General features: G+C 41.1%; 1 protein-coding gene and 1 long non-coding RNA gene across 10 annotated transcripts in view; one reads left to right on the plus strand and one right to left on the minus strand.

Annotated features, from left to right (window-relative positions):
* LOC307224559 overlaps nt 1-12,819 on the minus strand; it is a 34,992-nt gene extending 22,173 nt beyond the window's left edge. Inside the window, exon 1 of one of the 3 annotated variants that reach the window (XR_013842651.1) lies at nt 12,648-12,819. This is a non-coding gene — a long non-coding RNA (uncharacterized lncRNA). The remainder of the gene's footprint in view (nt 1-12,647) is intronic. The other 2 variants (XR_013842652.1, XR_013842653.1) reach the window with 2 other exon arrangements.
* LOC307224541 (uncharacterized protein) overlaps nt 1-22,517 on the plus strand; it is a gene marked incomplete at its 5' end in the record, with an annotated part of 127,428 nt that overhangs the window by 3,688 nt on the left and 101,223 nt on the right. The window contains 4 exons of one of the 7 annotated variants that reach the window (XR_013842597.1): nt 13,116-13,138; nt 17,892-17,979; nt 20,204-20,249; nt 20,775-20,833. The exons of 3 other annotated variants lie outside the window; for them this stretch is intronic. Coding sequence is in view for 1 of the 4 variants with exons in the window: in XM_079991466.1 (XP_079847592.1) it covers nt 12,832-12,928 (97 nt within the window). Of the gene's footprint in view, nt 1-12,831; nt 12,929-13,115; nt 13,139-17,891; nt 17,980-20,203; nt 20,250-20,774; nt 20,834-22,517 lie in introns of those variants that run through there. 3 more of the 7 variants (XR_013842599.1, XR_013842598.1, XM_079991466.1) reach the window with 3 other exon arrangements.

Consider the following 22,517-nt stretch of genomic DNA (forward strand, 5'->3'; position numbering starts at 1 on the left):
GATTGCAGCTACTCTGCCTTGCCACCATTTTGTAACTTCTTCTGCCCCTGCACCACCATTTTGTGACTGGTGGGTCTTAGTCATGTTCAGCCATCTTAGTGGGCCTGGGGATAAGCAGTTTAATAATTTATGATCTAGTTAATCCTAAATACAGTGGTGCCTCGCAAGACGAAATTAATCTGTTCCGCGAGTCTCTTCGTCTAGCGTTTTTTTCGTCTTGCGAAGCAAGCCCATTGACGGCTTAGCGGATGAGCGCTGTTAGCGGCTTAGCAGATAAGCAGATAAGCGGCTTAGAAAAAGGGGGGGGAAAGGAAAAAACCCCCGCAGGAACTCGCAAGACATTTTCGTCTTGCGAAGCAAGCCCATAGGAAATTCGTTTTGCGAAGCACCTCCAAAACGGAAAACCCTTTCGGCTAGCGGGTTTTCCGTCTTGCGAGGCATTCGTCTTGCGGGGCACCACTGTAATACTATATGCTCCTTTTAATCCAACTGGTGAAGTATAAAACCTTCTTTCATATATCCTGTACATGTATACTCAGAAGTAAGTCCCAGTGTGTATAATGGAGCTTTCTCCCTGTTAGGAAGGAATAGGGCTGCAGCCTTAGTCACTTTAGGACACTGTCCCCTAGCAGTATGACACCTATCAAATGCCTAGAAGAGAGTGTGAATGAATCGGGAAGCTGGCTTGCTGCAAAGGCATCCCTTTATTGAGAAGGTGAAAGGAAAGCTAGAATATATCACAAAAGCAGCAGCTATGGCAGACTCCCAAGCTTATGGTCATCCATTTTGGAGAGGGAGGAAGTAAACTGGAGGTGTACCTTCCTGGAAACTTGCTTTATAAAAAATGGACTAAGCTTCAGCTAACTTTCATATTGGTTATGCTGTGATATACAGAAAAACATACACAACCTTTTTCTCTGTGTTGTATATTTATGTAAAGCTGGAATGCTGACAATCTATATTTAAAAGCACAGCTTTCTGATGTTTACGGATGGGATTATGTGGTGGAATTAGCACACTTTGCCATCTGTCTGTACAGATTTTTCTGTTGCTTCTCAAGGTCTGTGAAGTAAATGACCTATCTGATAGAAAATTCCGATGCTTTAGTAGAGATTGCTTTATTGCAGGGGGTTGGACTAGATGACCCTTAGGGTCCCTTCGAACTCTACAAATCTGCGAAATGTAATGTGAGTGGGATGATGTATAGGCCTTGACCTGCAGGGAAAAGTTAAGCAAGCTGAGGAGAGGCTGGATTTAATGGTATTTAAATAGGAACACTGCAAGACCTTTATTTTTACAGTAGCTCTCACGGGTATTAGGATTAGAGCTTGTGGGATGCTTTATTTATCAGATTTTAGTTAAGTTTTGAATGTAGGGTGGGGCCATTGTCGTTGTTTAGACCTTTGTGTTGTCTACACTCTTGCCTTCCACATGGAGAAAGCTAGAAAACTGGATAAATGAATGAATGAAAATGCTGCTGCTCTTTCCAGTCCCCATGTTTTCTATCCTGCATGTTGTGTATTTGGTCTACATGTGATCCAAATCTGAGAGGGTTACTGGGTAGCTAAATGGGGCTAGATAAATAGCATGATTTTTTTGTTTATTTTACTACATTTATACCCCACGTTTCCTCCAAGGAGTTCAAGGAGGGGTATACTGTTCCCCACAACAACCCTGTGAAGTAGGTTAGGCTGGGAGGCAGCAGCGACCAGCCCAATATAACCCAGTGTGCTTCATGGCTGAGAGAGAATTCAAACTCTGGTCTCCCAGATCCTAGTCCAACACTCTAATCACTACATATACACACTGGCTCTCTGATTTGGTTAGAATTGTTTGTAATAGGGAGGGGTCAATAAAGAAAAAGCTGTCTTCATTTTGGTACTCTTTCCCCCTCCCCCAAAATAAGAGACAACTTGGACTTCCGGGTTAGCGCGATCTGGTTAATGGCGGATTCCCTCCGAGCTCCGGAGGGAATCGGCTCCGCTGGAGAAGGGTTCTACCGCGACGGCGACGCGGGGACCCTCAGAAACCGCAGGCGCTGAAGCCTGCGGACTTGGTGACTCGGCGGGCACCTAAAGCGCCCCCCCGACCCACGAAGAGCCTTTTTAAAGGCTGCGGAGAGGGTACGGGGAGCGGCGTGGTGCTGTGAGTGGACCGCTACTGCAGTGGAGCGACGCCGCGAGCCATGGCCGGAGACCGCTGACTTTCTTCCCTGAAATTCGGACTTTAATTAATCCGTGAGTAGAATGGAATTTGGACTTTAAAATTTCAACCTTTGAATTCGGTACGATCGGGGGATGTGCTAAAGGGAAGTCCGCACCCCCCTGCTTACAGAAGATCTAAAGCAAGGATCGGAGAACTAAGGTGGAGAGTTCTTTCTTTTTGGTGTTTTTTAAAAGATAATATTTTCATGAATTTGACAGAAGAAGATTTGTGCTGGAGAGTAAGAGTGGAATTTTAGAAGCCTTTGATTAAACCCCCCCAGACCCGGGAGTGTCCTGTATGTGAGCTGGAGAAAAAGGAACAAGGAGTTTGACAGCTGTCAAAGGAGCTGTCAAACGGGCAGTGAAAGTTAAAAATCTTATTATTCAATACCTTTCTGGACTAAATTTGTTATATTTGAATTAAAGTGGTTGGGAACAAAGTAGTGAAATAACAAAGTAACGGACTGTTGGGAAAAGACTATTAAGTAACCAGAATCCCCCTAGGGGAAACATTGAAACACTACAATGGCTGCAGATGGAAAATTACAGGCAGAGATAGAAAGAATGTTCTTTCTCGTGGGAAAGTTGCAGGAGCAGACTACGGCTATGAGTAAACAACTTATAACCTTGAACTCTAAAATAAGTGACTCTGCTGAATGCATAATGGACTTGACCGGGAAAAAATCTGCAGCTGAATTAGAAGAGACAACTTTGGAACAGGAGGAGAGGGAACAAGGAGTCGAGCCAGTACAGATGGAGAGTACCAACCAGAAGCCTACATTGTCAGAATATAAAGAAGAAGACCCTTGGATTACAAATCTGCGAAAGATGCGAAAGAGGAGGGAGGAAGCCCCTGGAACATTTGGAATATTTGAATTCAAAAGAAACAAGAAATATGATTGGGGCCTCCTCTTTGAGTATGGAAGATTAGTTGACCTTTCGCAGCAGCTGGTACCAAGTACTTTGGATGGAAGAAAATTTGATGAGACTGAGCTAGAACTCCTTCGAGACCCGATGACCAACAAAGAGGGCTATCAACAAAATTGGCAGAGAGAGACTGACAGAGACTTAAAGGCCTCAGATGTGAGGAATCCAGGCTAAAAACTGTTTTTGTGGACATGGGGACATTGGGAAGGGACAGAAACCGGGGCGGGGGGGGGGAGAAAGAATTTTAAAAAATGTTTATGACCTTTGTGTTTGATTATTATGACCTATTCTTAAGATAAAAGGGAAATTCGTGGAAGGAATTTGGGTCGACCTTAGAAAAGGATTTAATATTTATAAGAAAATTGGATAAGCAAAACTTGGCCAAGTAATAAGAATCAAGTATTTCTTTAAAAATATATATATATAATAATAATATGTAAAGGAGGAGAGAGATGAGCTTGCTGAGCTAATTTAATTGAATTAGGATGTATGAAGGGGGGGGGTGGGGGGAGGTCAAGAACTGGGGTTAGGAAAGTAAGGATATGAAACTTTATATGTGTTGTCTTTGTGTGTGTCTGTGTTTATAAAATGTGAAAACCCAATAAATTTTTTTATAAAAAAATAAAAATAAATAAGAGACAACTTTGCAAAAGCACAACAGTGCCAGACCTATCCATTTAAACGATACAATACATTATTATTATTATTATTATTATTATTATTCATTTCATTTCTAGACTCCTTTATATTTTTACGAAAAATCTCAAAGTGATTTACAGAATATTAAAAAATCAATAAAACATCAATAAAACAATCTGAAGAAAGTCAAATATAGAGTATACAGCCAAAGCAACATAATTAACAGAAAACTAAAACATTATCTTAAAAGATTTCAAAATAAAACATTACAAAGGAGGTCAACTACAGAATGCATATTTAACACAAACTAAGTTAACAAAAAGGAATTTTTAAAAAACCATTCTTAAGTGAAGTCAAATATAAAATTTAGAACAGCATAATTAACAAAGAGAATAAAATATTATCCTAAGCATGACATGGCTGTTTGGCAGGCACAAAAAGATGTGGGGAAGGAATCCAATAGTTAGGGTTTGTTGTCAGGTTTAGCAATGTCCCTCTGGTTTCACCAGGAGCCTCTTTAGTAGAGCTGGGTGAGTGTGGGCCCTGCCCCCTAGACCAGGTGGGAAGGGCTTTGCAGGGAGTGGCCTTCACAATTCACAGCCAGGCGTTGTTAGCTAGACATTACAGTGGTGCCTTGCAAGACGAAAAGAATCCGTTCCGCGATTCTCTTCGTCTAGCGGTTTTTTCGTCTTGCGAAGCAAGCCCATTGACGGCTTAGCAGATTAGCGCTATTAGCGGCTTAGCTGCTTTTAGCGGTTTATCGGCTTAGCGGATAAGCGGTTTAGAAAAAGGGGGGGGGGAGGGAAAAAACCCCGCAGGAACTCGCAAGACATTTTCGTCTTGCGAAGCAAGCCCATAGGAAATTCATTTTGCGAAGCACCTCCAAAATGGAAAACCCTTTTGTCTAGCGGGTTTTCCGTCTTGCGAGGCATTCGTCTTGCGGGGCACCACTGTACTTTAGTCAACATAGTTCTCAGTATTGCAGATCTCTGCCCACCACTTAAGATGCAAGTCATCTGATGGAAAAGTAGGCACCATAAAGCTAATTAGATCTCGTCAACTCAAAGGGACTGCATTAGGTCATGGGATCCACAAGAAGATATAGTCGGGTGAAACAGTGTACCTATGGGTGGAATGCTTTCAGTAAAATTATTATAAATTATATACGAAACAGAGAGAGTGAGAGAGTTAGTCCTTTAACTCTTCAACTAATTGTAGCTCATTATGCCATCCTGAGCTGCTTGGAGGCGGTGTGCAATAGTATTGTGTCTAATAATAGTGTGTTGTCTAGCAGCACCAAACTGGGAGGTTGAGGGTTAGATGTAGAAAGAAAAATGAAAGCAACTGAACCATATCCCACCCCCACCCCCCACTTCCCGTAGGACAAACTTTGTGAGCAAAAGATGAGAGGAGGCCGAGCGAAAATTTTTATTCATCTAATATAATTCACATACTTCTTGATTGTAAGAAAACTTCCAAGCAAGACATAAAGAGATAAAACACATGTGACTTCTATATGCCTAGATAGGCTTGCCTAAAGAAAAATGTTCTATGTAGGTGCCCAGAAGGGTACATACTGTACAGCAACGGTGCATTCAAGATATCAATAGGCAGGGAGTTCCAAAGTAAATTGCCATTAGACCAGATTGTTTTCCTAACAGTACAAGTAAGATCAAATGTACAGCAAAATCCGGACATATGGCTTTAAAACTTCAAGAAATAAATAAATGGTGACCTGATTGAAGACTGTAAGTGTCTATTTGATGAGTGTAAACTGCAGAATATTAGTGCAGGAAAACTTGATGGAACTGAAATTTCCACAACTACCTCTAATACAGGGAGCCTATATACTGTATTTGCTGTTTCATTTAAAGTGATAGTAACCATATGGCATGTGCATTCAGAAGTGGTGGAAAATTTCCCTATTTCAACTTTCTCATTTTCCTGATCTTAAATTCAGTTCACCATATTTTCACATCAGATTGCATTTTTTTTAACATTCCCACAAAGATTAGCGTTTCAGTCCATTTCTCCTAATAAATACATTTTGCACACAGTTTTGACTAATATATACATCCTTGCAAGATACAGTATAAGGTGTTTTGCATGTTATTTTCATGGGTATGTGCATTTTTATGTACACTGTCTCCTAATATACACTTAGTGTGGATTTCACAGGACAGCTGTATTTGGGTTCACATTGTTTCTTGAAAGGTAAATTAGGTAGGTTCATCGTGAAATGCAAACTGAACCAAATTTTGACGCACCCCTAGTCTTCAGCAAGTTCTTATGTAATTCTAAGATTTTACCAAATGGTATGCTGTGCAGTATTTTTAAAAATGTTCTTGCAGAATATATATTTGGTGTTGGTGTGCTAACTGGAGATAAAGCAACATCTGAAATACATAGTTAAGGAGACCTCTTGTGTTTGTTGTTAAGTACTACAGTTTTAATACAGAATTATTTGTGGCATTTATTTACGTCCCAGAACAATTACAATTTCCAATTCTACATTTGGATTACACTTGCTTTTCTGTAATTAAATCTAACAGCTGCTTCTACCATGATGGTGCAGCAATTCAAGCACAAATGCAAAGTGTACACATCGTATTGGATACAAAGGCCATACTATTGTTATTTCTGTTCCCCTTTCTTTTTAAAATACAGTGGAACCTTGGTTGTCGAACGTAATCTGTTCTGGAAAACTGTTCGACTTCCAAAACGTTCAACAACCGAGACTCAGTGGGCGGTCGGAAACTCCCATTGAGAAAATTGACAGATAAATACTCTGTTTTTCTTCTTCTTTTTAGTACACATAAAAAGACTGATCTACTGAAATATTTTGCAATAAATTTGTACCATTATTATTAGTTAGCAGTTATTTATCATTGTCACTGTGCAGATAGTGGGGGCATGCAAATCAATGTTAAAAGGCCTGGGGTATTGGAAATGGATGTAGTTGTCCCTGGAACCTGAAAATAGTTGAGAAGCAGCCAAAACTAAGTAGAACAATTCAAGGTAGAATTTCTGGATAAATATCTCTTGGGGTGTAGGTAATAAGACAGGAAAATGATTTTCTCCAAATGTGGAGTTAAGAGACTGGCAAGGAGACACATGCGGTCAATAAGCTTCACATTCAGTATTAGTAAACAGTATACAAAGTATTGCTTATTTATAGACAGGAGAAATGAAGTAACTATATTGTATGATATTTGTTGATTATTGCATACAAGTACAGTGGTACCTTGGATTAAGTACTTAATTTGTTCCAGAGGTTCGTTCTTAACCTGAAACAGTTCTTAACCTGAAGCACCACTTTAGCTAATGGGGCCTCCTGCTGCTGCCGTGCCACCGGAGCACGATTTCTGTTCTCATCCTGAAGCAAAGTTCTTAACCTGAAACACTATTTCTGGGTTAATAGAGTGTGTAACCTGAAGCGTATGTAACCTAAAGCTATGTAACCTGAGGTACCACTGTATTATTGTTTTATCTATTGTAAACCATTTATATACCACCTGTCATAAAAAGATACATACCAGGCAGTTTACAACCAAGTAAAATGGTACAAGCTCATTAAAATCACTTCTAGTATACACTGCTAGGCATTTTTCTTTAGTGGTGTTTGTTTTTGAATCGGTTTCTTGTACTCTGTTTATTTAACATTACCGTATAATGCTCCCTTGAGGGCTTTAAAGAAAGTTGGGCTATAATCTTAAACCACAATGCATACTTGAAACTTCAGAAAATGTAAAGTCTCAATAGTTTTCTTGCTACTTTGGACTGTGTTGGAGATGAGAGAGGCATTCAGGAAATCGAATGTACTAGAGCAGAAAGAATTCAACCTGTCAGAATTGCTGTTCCATAGAGCTTGGGGGAGTAGAGAAGGAACAAAAAATGCTTGCTGTGTTTAGTGGATTTGTAAATCAACGTTTTAGTATGGGGATGTTCATGGCAATACAGATCATGAACTTACAATAAAAAAATTCATTTGCAATTATTCTGTATGTTGAAAAAGTTAAATCCAAGCTTTGATATCCTTTTCAGTGTTTTGCCAGATTGGTATTTTGAACCAGAGAATAGATTACTGCCTTGCCTTTTTTATTTTGGCATTGCTTTAAGTTTCAGGTTGCAACCTTATGTAAGATGTTTACTAGAGGTTAAATTTTCCTTAGTTGAATTTGTTGAGAGGAAATGTACAGTTCAGGTAGAGGGGTCTTTACAAATAAGTTGGGCAAAGATTTAATATGCAGGGTGATTCATAATGAAGTATACAGTTTTCAGATGCTGTAAGGCGGTAACAGGCAATGACACGGATCACAACTGCGAACCGTGAGGTAGATGTACAGTGGTACCTTGGATTACATACGCTTCAGGTTACGGACTCTTCAGGTTACAGACTCTGCTAACCCAGAAATAGTACCTCAGGTTAAGAACTTTGCTTCAGGATGAGAACAGAAATCATGCTGCGGTGGCGCAGCGGCAGCAGGAGGTCCCATTAGCTAAAGTGGTACATCAGGTTAAGAACAGTTTCATGTTAAGAACGGACCTCCAGAACGAATTAAGTTGTTAACCCGAGGTACCACTGTACTCATAAAGTTTGTGTTCTACTACTGAGGGAAGTGACATAGGCGATAGCGTGCGATTCATGTGACTAGTCAGGCAAAATGGCTGTGTCTGCAGGGGAGAAGGTGTTTTGTGTTCTTGAAGTGAGCAAAACAGAATCTGTAACTGTTGTGCGATGGCACTGTCGATCATGATTCGGGGGGAAAAACCTCCAAGCAGAAAATGTATCTACAATTGGCATAAAAAATGTGAAACTATGAGCTGATTGTGCAAACTTAGAAGTCCTGGACGACCGTCTGTTTCAGAAGAAGTCAATAGTGTTTGCACCACCATTCAACGAAGCCCGGGAAAATCAACACGTAGGCTGAGTCGTGTTTCGGCAGATAAGGATTACCGGTTTGATGTGTGACAATGGGTGCACATATAGAACATCTGTGACTGTTTCTAAAAAAACTTTAAACATTCCCCTACAATTCTGTCACAGGTAATATATATTACATTCTTCTTTTTTATAGTGTGTTGAAACGGTATATTTCATTATTAATCACCCTGTATTAAGATATAAAGAGGTTCACACACCTACAAGTGCAACCATACATGTCAACTATTCCATCTCAGTCTTACAGGGAAGCCACTTGAAGGAAAGCAATCCCCAGCAGACCTCAAATATACCCTAATCTGCACTTAAATTTCACAGTGGGTGGAATGTAGCTGTGATGCACCAGGCTCCAGTACTCGAGATAAAAAAAATGAATGAAAAGGGAAACTAATACTTGTTGTGAAGGGCAGCAAGATTAGGGCATCTGAGAGAGAAAAGTAGATTTGTCAGTTGGTGGCCTCTGTAAAAAATTGTTTGCAGCTCTAAAACATTTAATGTTAGGATCATTGACTTCAGACATTTTTGTTGACCATTTCAACTGACTATGGAAAGCAAGGCTGAGTGTCAGATATCTATGTCTCGGACAACAGAGGGCTTTTATAATCAATATCACCAGTGCATCCAAATGAGCTGGTTGTCTCTTCTAAACCTCTGGTAATAACATGCTTCTTTTGCTAGTATACTAAGGGAATGACTCACAGCATTTTACAGCTGCAATTTCTGAATAGACTTTACTGTATTACTCATTACAATACTTCCATCTGGCAGTAACAAACACTTACTGATCATCATAGCCACATCTTTGCACTAAAAATGGTCCTTGTTTATAGAAGTGTCTGTTACTCCAACAGTGTTTGGAAAGCAATGTTGTAATAGATCTGAGAACACTTTTGATAAGACAGGAAAGCCATACCACTGCTTACCATAATCTTTTGATGATTCTTCAACTCACAAATATTGCTTGAACATTGCAGTTCAGAAAAGACCTACAATTGTATGGTGCATAATCTCAGTGTTTTTGTTTATCAGTGTCTGCATTTGTCAGTTGCATAATATAATATAATATAATATAATATAATATAATATAATATAATATAATGCACTTTTAGTTTTACTTCACAAAATTGTATACAAGAATATATGTTTGTGATGCTGCAAATGCAGGTGTCATTTTGAACAGAGATTAAAACTCTCAAGATCTTTTAAAATTCATTCTTTAGTTTCTTAAATTTAGCTCCAGTTGCAATATTATAAACTACTTGGGAAAAATATACTCATGCCAGCACCCATAACTCCTTGCATGCTGAGACAATGGGGCAGGACAGAGGAGGGAAATGTCTTCCTCCACTAAGGCAAAAGGAACTGAGAAGATGTTGAAGGAAATTAGAAAGTGAGATAAAAGGCTAATATATAACATAATCAACAACAGACAAACCGGGAATGGAAAAGGGGGGATATCAGAAGAAACAGGACAAGAAAGTGAATGTACATGGCCATGGAAGAGAAAATGGGAGAAGAAACCACAAGAGATGGGCAAAATATTTTTGAGAGGCTGGGTGGAAATACGGAAATATAAAAGCAAACGCTTTCCGTACTTAAAGCTGGATCGGCTTTCTCAATGCCACCAGAAAAAGTGCCTGTATTTAGCACGAAGAAAACTGTCATAGTGGAGTCCTTGCTGCAAGGAAAATGCTGAGGAAAAAATTGCCATTTCGAAAGATTGATTTGATACCAGTAGAAAATCATGCAAGTGATTGCCAGCTCCTTGTGCCAAACTCTGCCTTGCCACCATTTTGTAACTTCTGCCCCTGCACCACTATTTTGTGACTGGTGGGTCTTAGTTATGTTCTGCCTACTGTTGGATGGCAGCAATTCCCCAGGATCTGGTGCAGCCTTTTCCATCCTCTGCTATGGTGGAGCTGCTAGGGTTTGGTCCTGGGACCGTCTGTGTGTGGACTTTGTTATTATGGTCTGTGACTTCATTGCCTCTCTTCAGGTCCAACCTAAGTTACTTTGAAACCACTCAATGTTCTCTTGGTTGAAGGATGAAACTATGCATATGTATCTATCCTATTTCCAACTGACCTTAAAGATTGAAAGATCCGCTGGTAAGAGTCTGGTGTATCATTTAATGCTACCTCCCCCTCCCCTTCCACCAAAAAACCTGCTTTGTATTTTGTCTCAGTACGCCTCTTACTACTAAGTGTTCACCATGGAAATTTGGAACTGGATCTGAAGTTGTAGTTTCCATGGCAATCAGGATGTGATTGCAATGATGTAGGGCCAAATGAGCCCTTGGAATAATGCCAAGAGAAGGCAGCTTTCCTAAAATGTTTACATGTCATTCATTTGCTATATCACCCGGTGTACAAAATTCTAAATAACTAATATGTCGTAGGGACGTGGGTGGCTCTGTTGTTTAAACCACTGAGCCTCTTGGGCTTGCCGATCAGAAGGTCGGCGGTTCGAATTCCTGTGACGGGGTGAGCTCCCATTGCTCAGTCCCAGCTCTTGCCAACCAAGCAGTTTGATAGCACGCCAAAAAGTGCAAGTAAATAAATAGGTACCGTTCCGGTGGGAAGGTAAATGGCTTTTCCGTGCGCTGCTCTGGTTTCGGTGTTCCATTGAGCCAGAAGTGGCTTAGTCATGCTGGCCACATGACCCGGAAAAACTGTCTGCAGACAAATGCTGGCTCCCTCGGCCTGTAAAGTGAGATGAGCGCCGCAACCCCAGAGTCATCTGTGACTGGACTTAACGGTCAGGGGTCATTTACCTTTTAAAAAAATATATCTGGGCAGGCACTTTCTTGCAGTTCCTTGAACCTCAACACTCCTGAACAGTTTTGTAGTTGCTGGGTAATATATATAGTATTTTTTGCTCTATAAGACTCACTTTTTCCCTCCTAAAAAGTAAGGGAAAATGTGTGTGCGTCTTATGGAGTGAATGCAGGCTGCACAGCTATCCCAGAAGCCAGAACAGCAAGAGGGATTGCTGCTTTCACTGTGCAGCGATCCCTCTTGCTGTTCTGGCTTCTGAGATTCAGAATATTTTTTTTCTTGTTTTCCTCCTCCAAAAACTAGGTGCGTCTTGTGGTCTGGTGCGTCTTATAGAGCGAAAAATACGGTATATCCTGCCCATCTGGCTGGGTTTCCCCAGCCACTCTGGGTGGCTTCCAGTGGAATATTAAAAACACAATACAGCATTAAACATTAAACACATTCCTAAACAGGGCTACCTTCAGATGTCTTTTAAAAGTAAGATAATTGCTTATTGCCTTGACATCTGACGGGTTGTTAAGTTGTGGGCGAACATAGCAGACGAAACAGCAATTTCTCCAGAGCAGCTCTTTATTTGTACGCTGGCAGAACTGAACAGCAAACAGCTCAGCCGGCCTGCTTTTATAGGCAGCCGGCTGTCAACATTGTAGCAACAACAACCCAGGGTTTCCCGCCTAAAATAACTGACGTGGACCTGAGTGAAAACTATCTACAGTATCCCCCTGCTGGCCCAGGGTGAGAACTTCAGTACATAACACGGGTAGAGGGGGTGATCAGAGAAAGAGAGATGAGGAGCATGTTTCCTCAATTCTCAATACAGCTGCTCTCCTGCAAGAATGTTGTGTTATCTTCCAGAAGTGGGATGGGGAACTTGTGGCCTTCCAAACGTTATCGGGCTCCAACTCCCAGGATGGCTAAAGGTCAGAGATAATAAGATTTGGAATCCAACAGCACGTGCAGGGCCACAAGTTCCACATACATATACTGCAACACCCACAACTTTGATGGCCCAGGATCAGCTTCACCTGCTGAACAACAGCCTGAAAGGGGAGGTGGTGGAGGAGGTGTTGATGAGAACCAGCTGGCTTCAGTTTTCTTAAGCAGAGTTTCCAGCAGCAGTCAGATGCTGGTAACAACACTAGTAGTTCCTGGCCCTACCTTGCTGCTTCCTGCATGTCTTGACCCATGACCATCGGATTCCTTGACTTCTGGACTGTCTCACCACACTGTTTGCTGGACCCTAGTGCTGGACCTGACCTGACTTTGCAAGCTGATTCTGCCTCCAGGCAAGTACACCTCATAAACTCTTTGCTGGTTGGCCTCCCACTCCACTGAGATCTGTATGTTGTTGCTTAGCAACAAGACTATGACAACAACTTGGTCTGATGCAACCGTTCAAGCATTGTTCCCCCACGCCACACTTCTGGTGCTGGTGTTTGGTAATAGTTCAAACCCCAGCCACAAAGCTTGATGGGATGAGTCCCTGTCTCTCAGCCTCCCCTAACTTATAGTGGTGTTTTGAAGATAAAATGAGCAGAGCAGAACCATGTACATTATCCTTGTAGGAAGGGTGGATTTATAATATAGTAATACAGTCAGTTGTCTTTCTTGTAACATTACAGCACAGTCCTGTACATGTATACTCAGAAGTAAGTCCCAGTGTGTATAATGGAGCTTTCTCCCTGTTAGGAAGGAATAGGGCTGCAGCTTTAATCACTTTAGGACATTGTCTCCTAGCAGTATGACACCTATCAAATGCCTAGAAGAGAGTGTGAATGAATCGGGAAGCTGGCTTGCTGCAAAGGCATCCCTTTATTGAGAAGGTGAAAGGAAAGCTAGAATATATCACAAAAGCAGCAGCTATGGCAGACTCCCAAGCTTATGGTCATCCATTTTGGAGAGGGAGGAAGTAAACTGGAGGTGTACTTTCCTGGAAACTTGCTTTATAAAAAATGGACTAAGCTTCAGCTAACTTTCATATTGGATATGCTGTGATATACAGAAAAACATACACAACCTTTTTCTCTGTGCTGTATATTTATGTAAAGCTGGAATGCTGACAGTCTATATTTAAAAGCACAGCTTTCTGATGTTTACGGATGGGATTATGTGGTGGAATTAGCACACTTTGCCATCTGTCTGTACAGATTTTTCTGTTGCTTCTCAAGGTCTGTGTGGTAAAATACATATCTGATACAAAATTCCGATGCTTTAGTAGAGATTGCTTTATTACAGGGGGTGGGACTAGATGACCCTTAGGGTTCCTTCCAACCATAGCTGTCAAGTGTCCTTTATTTGAAGGGACAGTTCCTTATTCCAGCGCCATGTCCCGCTGCTGTCCCTTATTGATGGATGTCCCTTAAATGTCCCTTAAATGATGTCCCTTAAATTTCAAAGGAAGCAGCTCCTCTCCCTCCCTCCCTGCCGGCCAGGGAGAAGGGAGGCTCCAATTGTGTTGCTTGGCTGTGTTGCTCACCCAATAAGAAGTCTAAGAACGACTGGGGGTGGAGCTTGCATGCCTTGTGTGTGGCTAGTTAATGCAAGCTGAGGGGGTTTTTGAATGCTGGACGCCATTTTGTTGCAAACAGTGCAAAGCCAGGCCGGGGAGCCATCTTAAGTTGAGGCTGCATAGGCCTTGTGGTGCATGTGATTCAGATTCTATTCAGTTGAACCTCTGCTTACAAAGTTGGTTGGACAGTGTTCTCGAAGCTACCAGCTTGAGTTTGATCAGACTGCAGGAGGACAGGAAGACTGGAGTGCCTGGAACAGGTGAGGCTGCAGGTCCCTTATTTTGGCTGCTGGTCCCTTATTTTCAAGGCTGCTGGTCCCTTATTTTCCAATCTGTAAGTTGACAGCTATGCTTCCAACTCTACAAATCTGTGAAATGTGAGAGCTGGCTGTCACGTTCAGCATCAACCTCTTGTGCTTGTAATGTGAGTGGGATGATGTATATGCCTTGACCTGCAGGGAAAGGTTAAGCAAGCTGAGAAGAGAAAGGCTGGATTTAATGGGCCGTTCAATGGTATTTAAATAGGAACACTATTTAAATGTGCTCTCATGGGTACCAGGATTAGAGCTTGTGGCATGCTTTATTTATCAGATTTTATTTTTTTTTATTTTTTATTTTTAAATATTTTATTAGGTTTTCTCAAGAAAAAAGACCACAAAAATAACAAAAGAAAATAGACATCAAAAGACAAAAAACAAAAGAAAGTTACAAAAGTCAAAAATCAAAGATTCCACACAAAAAACAAAAAGATAAAAATAAAAAATAAAATTCTCTCCTTTCCAATTCTCAGCATTCTTTTACTTATTTTCCTGACTTCCTCTCACCTCCCTCTTTGTATTCCATTTAAAAATTAAATTCAGCAAATTCATAGCCTCTTGTCTTACCCTTAATTATATTCCCCATATAATATTACCTCATATTTTCATTTATAATACAAATTCTTATTTCACCTTATTACTCAAACCATTTCATTTTTTCTTGCGTTAATTTCATTAGTTTTATCTTGTCCTCAAATCTTTAAAATTCATAAATTTAAACCATATTTAACCTTTCTGCTAAAACCAATTACTTCCTTTCCAGCATCTCTTAATATTTCATTAGGATTACACTAATTCCATAAATATAAATTTGTTACAAAAAGCATTTCTCATTCTAGGCTTCTCCAGCGTCCCTTTTCCTGGTTCCGAAAAATGTCAGTCCTTAAATCTTTAATCCTTGTCAGTCCGGTGTTCTAATATCTGAGGCTCTCAGGTCACTTCCAGGCCCCCTCTGCAGGTTTTCTTGTTTCTGTTTGTAGTTACATACATCCTTGTTCCCTGTTGGATTCTTTCGCATTTTCTTCTCTTTCTCTTTGGGGAGCCAATCTCTGGAGAGTTCTATGTAGTAGTATTCTTCATTTCCTTTTATCCAATTGTCCCATTCCCCAGTGTTGCACTCCCCATTATTTAATTTGTAATCCAAAGGATAGTTATTCCAAAAGTAGTCTTCCACTTGTTTCACAGGCCCACTAGAGATAGTAGCTTTCTTAAATCCACAATTTAACCAGTGCCCTCCAAATTCCATCACCCAGTGTTGCAGCTTCTGGTCATGTAGGACTTGAAGACTCTGTGTCTTGTATGGTGTGTTCGTAACCACCTCCATCTTTCTCTGCCCTTGCACTTGCCCTGAATCAATTTCCTGGATAGATTGTTGTGCAGTTTCTGCAACTGCATTTTCCATTGGCACCTCCTTGCTGACTGCAGCTGTTATGTAGTCCATCTTTTGATTCATAAGAGACACCTTCTCATCCATCTGTCGCAGCACATCATATATTTTGTCCAGGGCAGATAAAACTTCCTCTCTAATCATTCTGTCAAGGTCAGGGAGCTGGTCCCACGATCTAATTTTCCCAGCTACTATGTTCTCTTTGTAGAGTAAAACAAAAGCACTGGCAGACTTCCTCTAGGGGGTATAGTTACTTTTTAACATCCATTTTTAAAATGTATCCAACAAGGAAAAATAAAGTTGCTTTCGATTTTCAGATATTTTGTTTCCTTTCAATATAAAACAAACAGGCAGAAGGCAGCATTGTACTTATTTTTCCTTTTCCAAGTCTATCTGTCAGTTTTCCTGTATTCCAATTGTAGGCACCACCAGCGGTTTCTTTCCTTTCATTTCGTCCCCAGGTTAGGGACAGTGAAGGCTTATTTTCTTAGCTTACTCTCTGCAGGATTAAAAAAGTCACTATTTATTTTCCCCCTTTCCTCCTGCTGTCCAGGGGTGTTTGGTGATTAAAAGAGCAGGAAATTCCAGGCTGTCATTTTACGGCTTTTAGCTTGTAAGGTCTTTGCTTTGATCTTTATACAAAGAACAGGAGGCGGACTTCCTATTTGCACCTTCCCGTCTCGGCTCAAATTCAAAGGTATAATTTTAATCCACAAGTTTCAATTGTCCTACTCACGGGTTGTTGTTTGAAATCCAAATTGTCATAGGAAAAAGGACAGCGCTCTCCGACCTCAGCTGTGCAGCTTCGCTCCGCAGAAGTAGCAATTGACTCTCAGCACCACACCAACCCCCGTCTCACTCTGGAGCCCTTTGTGGGGCTCCTTTGCCAAACAGGGGGGCGCAAACAATACCCGCCGAGTCCCACGGTCGCAGGCTTCTTCCGCCTGCGGTTTTTGAAAGGGTCCCCGCTTCGCTGCAGCGGTAAGACCCAATTTCTGTGGAGCTGTCTCCCTCTGAATCAGAGGGAATCCGCCATTGTTGGAGGCGCCGCCTCCGGAAGTCTCTATTTATCAGATTTTAATTAAGTTTTGAATGTAGGGTGGAGTGGTTGTTGTTGTTTAGACCTTTGTGTCGTCCACACTCTTGCCTTCTACATGGAGAAAGCTAGAAATCTGGATATATGAATGAATGAAAATGCTGCTGCTCTTTCTAGTCCCCATGTTTTCAATCCAGCATGTTGGGTATTTGGTCTACATGTGAACCAAATCTGAGATGGTGACTGGGTAACCAAATGGGGCTAGATTAATGGCATGGTTTTTTGTTTATTTTACTATATTTATACCCCACGTTTCCTCCAAGGAGTTCAAGGTGGCATACACTGTTCTCTCCCTCCTCATTTAATCCCCACAACAACCCTGTGAAGTAGGTTAGGCTGGGAAGCAGCAGCGACCAGCCCAATATAACCTAGCTTCATGGCTGAGAGAGAATTCAAATTCTGGTCTCCCAGATCCTAGTCCAACACTCCAACCACTACTATACACACTGGCTCTCTGATTTGGTTAGAATTGTTTGTAATAGGAAGGAGTCTATCATTTTTGGTGTTTGTGTGTGTGTGAGAGAGTGAAAATGACCTGCCCAAGTCATCATTGAAAACTGGACAGGAAAAACAAGGGGAAAGTCAGTTTTGGTTCAGCTGCATTGTACCACAAGGTTGCTATTCCACACAGTGAGCCATTTCTGTGCCCTGGTTCACTATTTGGATCTGACCCCAGGGGGAAGAGGTCATGGGCCTGACTGAAGACTGCAGGAATACTTGATGGAACTGAAATTTCCACAACTACCTCCTTATAGTGACAGGAAGCCAATATTGTATTTGCTGTGTCATTTAAAGTGATAGTAACCATATGGGATGAGCATTCAGAAGGGATGGAAAATTTGTCTATTTCAACTTTCTCATTTTCCTGATCTTAAATTCAGTTCCCCATAGTTTTACTTCAGATTGTATTTTTTTTAACATTCCCACAAAGGTTAGCATTTCAGTCCATTTCTCCTAATATATATCTTTTGCGTGCTGTTTTGACTAATATATACATTCTTGCAAGGTGTTTCTGTGTTATTTTTATGGGTATGTGCATTTTTATGTTCACTTTCCACTAATATACACATTTTTTGGTTCACGGTTGGAGAAGAGCACAGCAAAATCTGGAGTAGTGTGAATTTCAAAGGACAGCTGTTCAGTATTTGGGTTCACATCTTGTTTCTTGAAAGGTAAATTAGGTAGGTTCATCGTAAAATGCAAACTGAACCAAATTTCCACCCACCCCTAGTCTTCAGCAAGTTCTTATGTAATTCTAAGATTTTACCAAATGGTATGCTGTGCAGTATTAATTTTTCCCCTTGCAGAATATATATTTGGTGTAGGTATGTTAACGAGATAAAGCAGCATCTGAAATACGTACTTAAGGAGACCTCTTGTGTTTGTAGTTAAGTACTACAGTGTTAATACAGAATTATTTGTGACATTTATTTACATCCCAGAACAATTACAATTTCCAGTTCTCCATTTGGATGACATTGTGTGTGCACATCCCATTGGATATAAAGGCCATGCTAGTGTTGTTTCTGTTTCCCTTTCATTTTAAATTACTTTAGTTTGTAAGCATGTGGACAGTCTCTATGTTGTGTTTTATGTTATTTTGATTGCTTTATAAACAATGATAAATACAATGATAACATTAAAAGCAGCTAGAGCTTTCCCACACAAAGCTCACATGCATTTTGATAAAGGAGTAATTTATACATGTAGGTGTTTCAAAAATACCATATTCATGTATTTTTGTACTTGTGAGTGGCAACAGAGCACAAAGCATCATGTAAGAAGCAACCTTCAGACTTCCTATCAAGAGGGTGTGCTAAATTGAATGCGCATGCTAAATCTTTGCGCATGAGAAATTGAATGCGAAAATCTATGATTGTACTAAGCTCAGTTGCCCCAGACCCTGCCAACATGGCCAGCGTTCAGGCATGCCAGAAATGGACTAAAGCTGTTTGGCAGTGGAACAGACTCCCACAAGAGGTGGTGGACTCTTTCCTTGGAAGTTTTTTTTAGCAGAGATTGGGTGGTCATCTGTCATGGTGCTTTAGTTGAGATTCCTGCATTGCAGGCGGTTGGACCAGATGACCCTTGGGTCACTTCCAACTCTAGGATTCTATGAAAAGTCATAGGTTCCCCACTTCTGCCTTATAGTGTATGGGCAGTAAAGAGGAAACAACACCTTGAAGCTGCTCCAAGTGTGAGGCAGGAGATGTCTAATAGCTCTCACCTTGAGTAGAAAGTCTACTGAAGCTGACAGCTGGCCAGAGGAATGAAGTTGCATTCACAATTCAGGTAGCAGGTCTTTGCGTCTGACATCCCCCGCTGTTAAATCTGCACTATCTAACGGGTGGTCCATCCCATTTTGCTGCCTGAGGTGAAACAGGAAGGTGCCAGCTCCCTCTACCGAAGCTTCACTTACTGAGGTTGCATGGTGGCAGCTTCTCATGAGATCTCTTGTGAGATTTCTGCCGTTGCCTCTCCTCATTTCTCCAGTGCCAGGGGTGGGTGGGTAATATGCAGGGGCACTGCCCTTTGGGATTCTGCCACCTGAGGCGACTGCTCAGGCCACCTCATGGGCAAACCAGCCGTGCTGTCAAAAGATGGCTGAGATAGGGGTAGTGTAGGTGCTGTGAACTAGGCCAAGGAAAGGGCACTGAATAGGCTGTACGGTAGTCTTTACTTTGATAAGGGAAATAAAGGGCATAGGGCAAAGATGGGGCCTGTGGCCCTTCCCAGACAGCATGATAAATTATTGGGAATGGCAGAAGGTGCTGTCCAGCAACACCTTCAGGGCTTCAGGTTCCACACCCCTGACACAGGGCCACAGGCGTTTTCTTCTGGAGTCAAATCATATTGCCAGTGATACAGTGGTTCCATTATGCTGTTTTCCTTCTGGAATTGACATATGGTAGCACCCAGGGAATTAGTGTGTACCCAGGGACTGTCTGTTGCTTGCCCTTAATTCATACCTCTAGTAGAGACATTTTTGTTGTTAGTTTAATTAAAAATTGTGGGGAAATGATTGCCAATCTGCAACAATGTTGATTAGTATGTTAATCATTTATTTACCCCATTCATTTTTTCGCCCAAAACAAATCCCTACCCCTTGGGAAATAACATTTTTCTAAAGTGCACTATAAAAGCATCATGAAGGGTTTCCAAAGGCAATTCAGGCTTTTGAACTTGTTTGCAGTACAAAGGGAAGATGTGACTTTTGTGTGCTGGCAATGCTTTTACCTTTTTACCAACAGTGTGCATTGGTATCGAGTTTATTCTGGCTAAACCTTATCTAAAACGAATGAAGCAGAGAAGCTTCCACCTCTATGAAGTGTGTATTGATTTCTGCCTTTTTCTTTCTTGTCTGTTCTTAGTGGTCGGCTGTCTCCCTAATGTGGCCATTTGCAGCTACTGCAGGCTTTGCTTCAATGCTCCTTGTGGGAGAGTAAGAGAGGTCAGTCAATCAGCTACCAAACTAGAAATAGGTGCAATAAGGCTGAAATATTATACAGTGATACCTTGGGTTATAGATGCTTCAGGTTACAGACTCCGCTAACCCAGAAATAGTATCTCTGGTTAAGAACTTTGCTTCAGGATGAGAACAGAAATTACGCAGCGGTGGCAGTGGGAGGCCCCATTAGCTAAAGTGGTACCTTAGGTTAAGAACAGTTTCAAGTTAAGAACGAACCTCTGGAACGAATTAAGTTCTTAAATCGAGGTACCACTGTATACACTTACCTGGGAATCAGCTGCATGATACACAGTAGGATGTATGTCTGAGTAAACATGCATAGGAGAATGGTGTAAAAAATGGTATAAGCGATGTATATTACCATACCTTTTGGAAATTCAAATTAGCAATGTTGTGTTGAAGGGAGGTACAGCAGCTCAGCTGAAAGCAACACAGTTAATTACAGGGATCGGGGAGGATCTAGTCAATTCCTGATCATAATTTAAAATATGTTATACTCTAATGCAGGTGTAAGAAACTGGCTCTGGAAGGTGGGCCCAATCCTTGTTTCCTCTGCCCCTCACAGGGTATGTTATGCTTACAAATGTATTCTTGGTTATGCACACTTTATCCTAGGATATGCCTTTTTGTACGCATTAGTTGGCTGGAGTTCTGGACTGCAAAGTTCAAAGAAGTATAAATTTTGAAGGTTGTGTTTAGAATCATGGACTCCCAGAATTATAGAGTTGGAAGGAATCCCGAGCATCATCTAGTCCAAACTCTTGCAATTAAGGTATATTTTTGCTGAATATGGGACACGAACCCATGACCCTGAGATTAAGAACCTCATGCTCTATCGACTAAGCTAGTGTGTACAGCTTTGGAAAGCTAGGGAGGTTCAACTTCAGATGTGAACTGAATCAAATTTATTTCCCATCCCTAGTGTGTAGACAAGCTTCAGACAAGGATAGAACTGTTGTCTGCCCCCCGATGTAAAAAGTTTTAATGTCAGCAGAAATGGAGCACATGTATCTTTCTTCCATTACAACATTACTGTTGCTGGTATGGTGGTGGTAACTACAGGTGAGGGTTAAAGAACTTCAGCTCTGGGGACAAACAAAGACAATTCTCTTGGGAACAACTGTTGGGGAAACCCTGATTGGCTGTGGATTCCAAGTATGTGTTCCCTGATTGTTTAGGAATATTCATTTACCCTGAACATTTTTCTAGTTTGCTGCAGTAAATCCAGCTGTGATATTAGCCTAGCCATGTATGAACCTGATTACTACATCATTAGCCCTGAGCTTCGCAGAATAAGTATTTTATCCTGTTTCCTGTGTCCAGTCCACCAAACTCCAACACTCTACCCACGTTCTTAAGAATGGATGAGATATGAAATGCCTGAGTTCTTTGAGCTTTTCCTTTGGACATTCAGCAGCTTGTTCTTGTTGTCTTCATAAGATGGGGTGTCAGAGAACCCAATGCATTATCCAATGAAAAATCAAGTTGACAAAGTCAACTTTCTCCTGTTAGTCATCTAGTGAAGAAAATTAATGCATTGTGAAACTACTGAACCATGAGGGTTCATGTGTCGATAGTGCCATCTCTGATGAAAATAGAGTAGAACAGCAATACTTGCTTCATGTAAACTCATTTTTAAGATGTCAGCTAAATCAACAGCAGAGGCCCATGCTTACTGTCAGAGCAATGACTTCCTAAGACACTAATGAGTTTCAGTAGTTATGCAGAGGAAATTTATCACTACAGCAGTAGTGTAGAAAGAAGCAAGAAAGCAGGTCCCTGACCCCAGGTTCACAGACAGTAAAACAGTAGAAAAATACTGAGAACTTTGAAACAGGATCTGTTGGCTGAGTGCTTGCGTGTTTTAGAGCAAGAAAGCTGACCAGCAGAATGCAGTGTACTACTTATCTACTAGTAAAGGCTACTTCTTCTTGCCAAGAAATAATAAAGGCAAATGCTATTTATTGTAGGGGAAACTTACAGGCTATACTTCCAACCTTCAAACCTACCCACTACCTGAAGCCTTTGCAAAGTGATGATATGTATAACGTTTTATGGTTTTGAAAAATGCTCATAAGGCCTTCCTGTCATTTTCTTCCTCTTTTTTCTTTCTTTCTGAGGGGGTGACAAACTTTGGAGTGAGATTCGCTTTATCCAACTCTATTGCAGCTACTGCTCTACCCCAAAACTCAGTCTGCAATCAAGAAAGGGGATTTTTGGCTGGAAACCAGCATAGGCCACGTATCAGTG

The sequence above is a fragment of the Podarcis cretensis genome (genome assembly GCF_951804945.1).
Source record: "Podarcis cretensis genome assembly, chromosome: 9".
Taxonomy (NCBI): domain Eukaryota; kingdom Metazoa; phylum Chordata; class Lepidosauria; order Squamata; family Lacertidae; genus Podarcis; species Podarcis cretensis.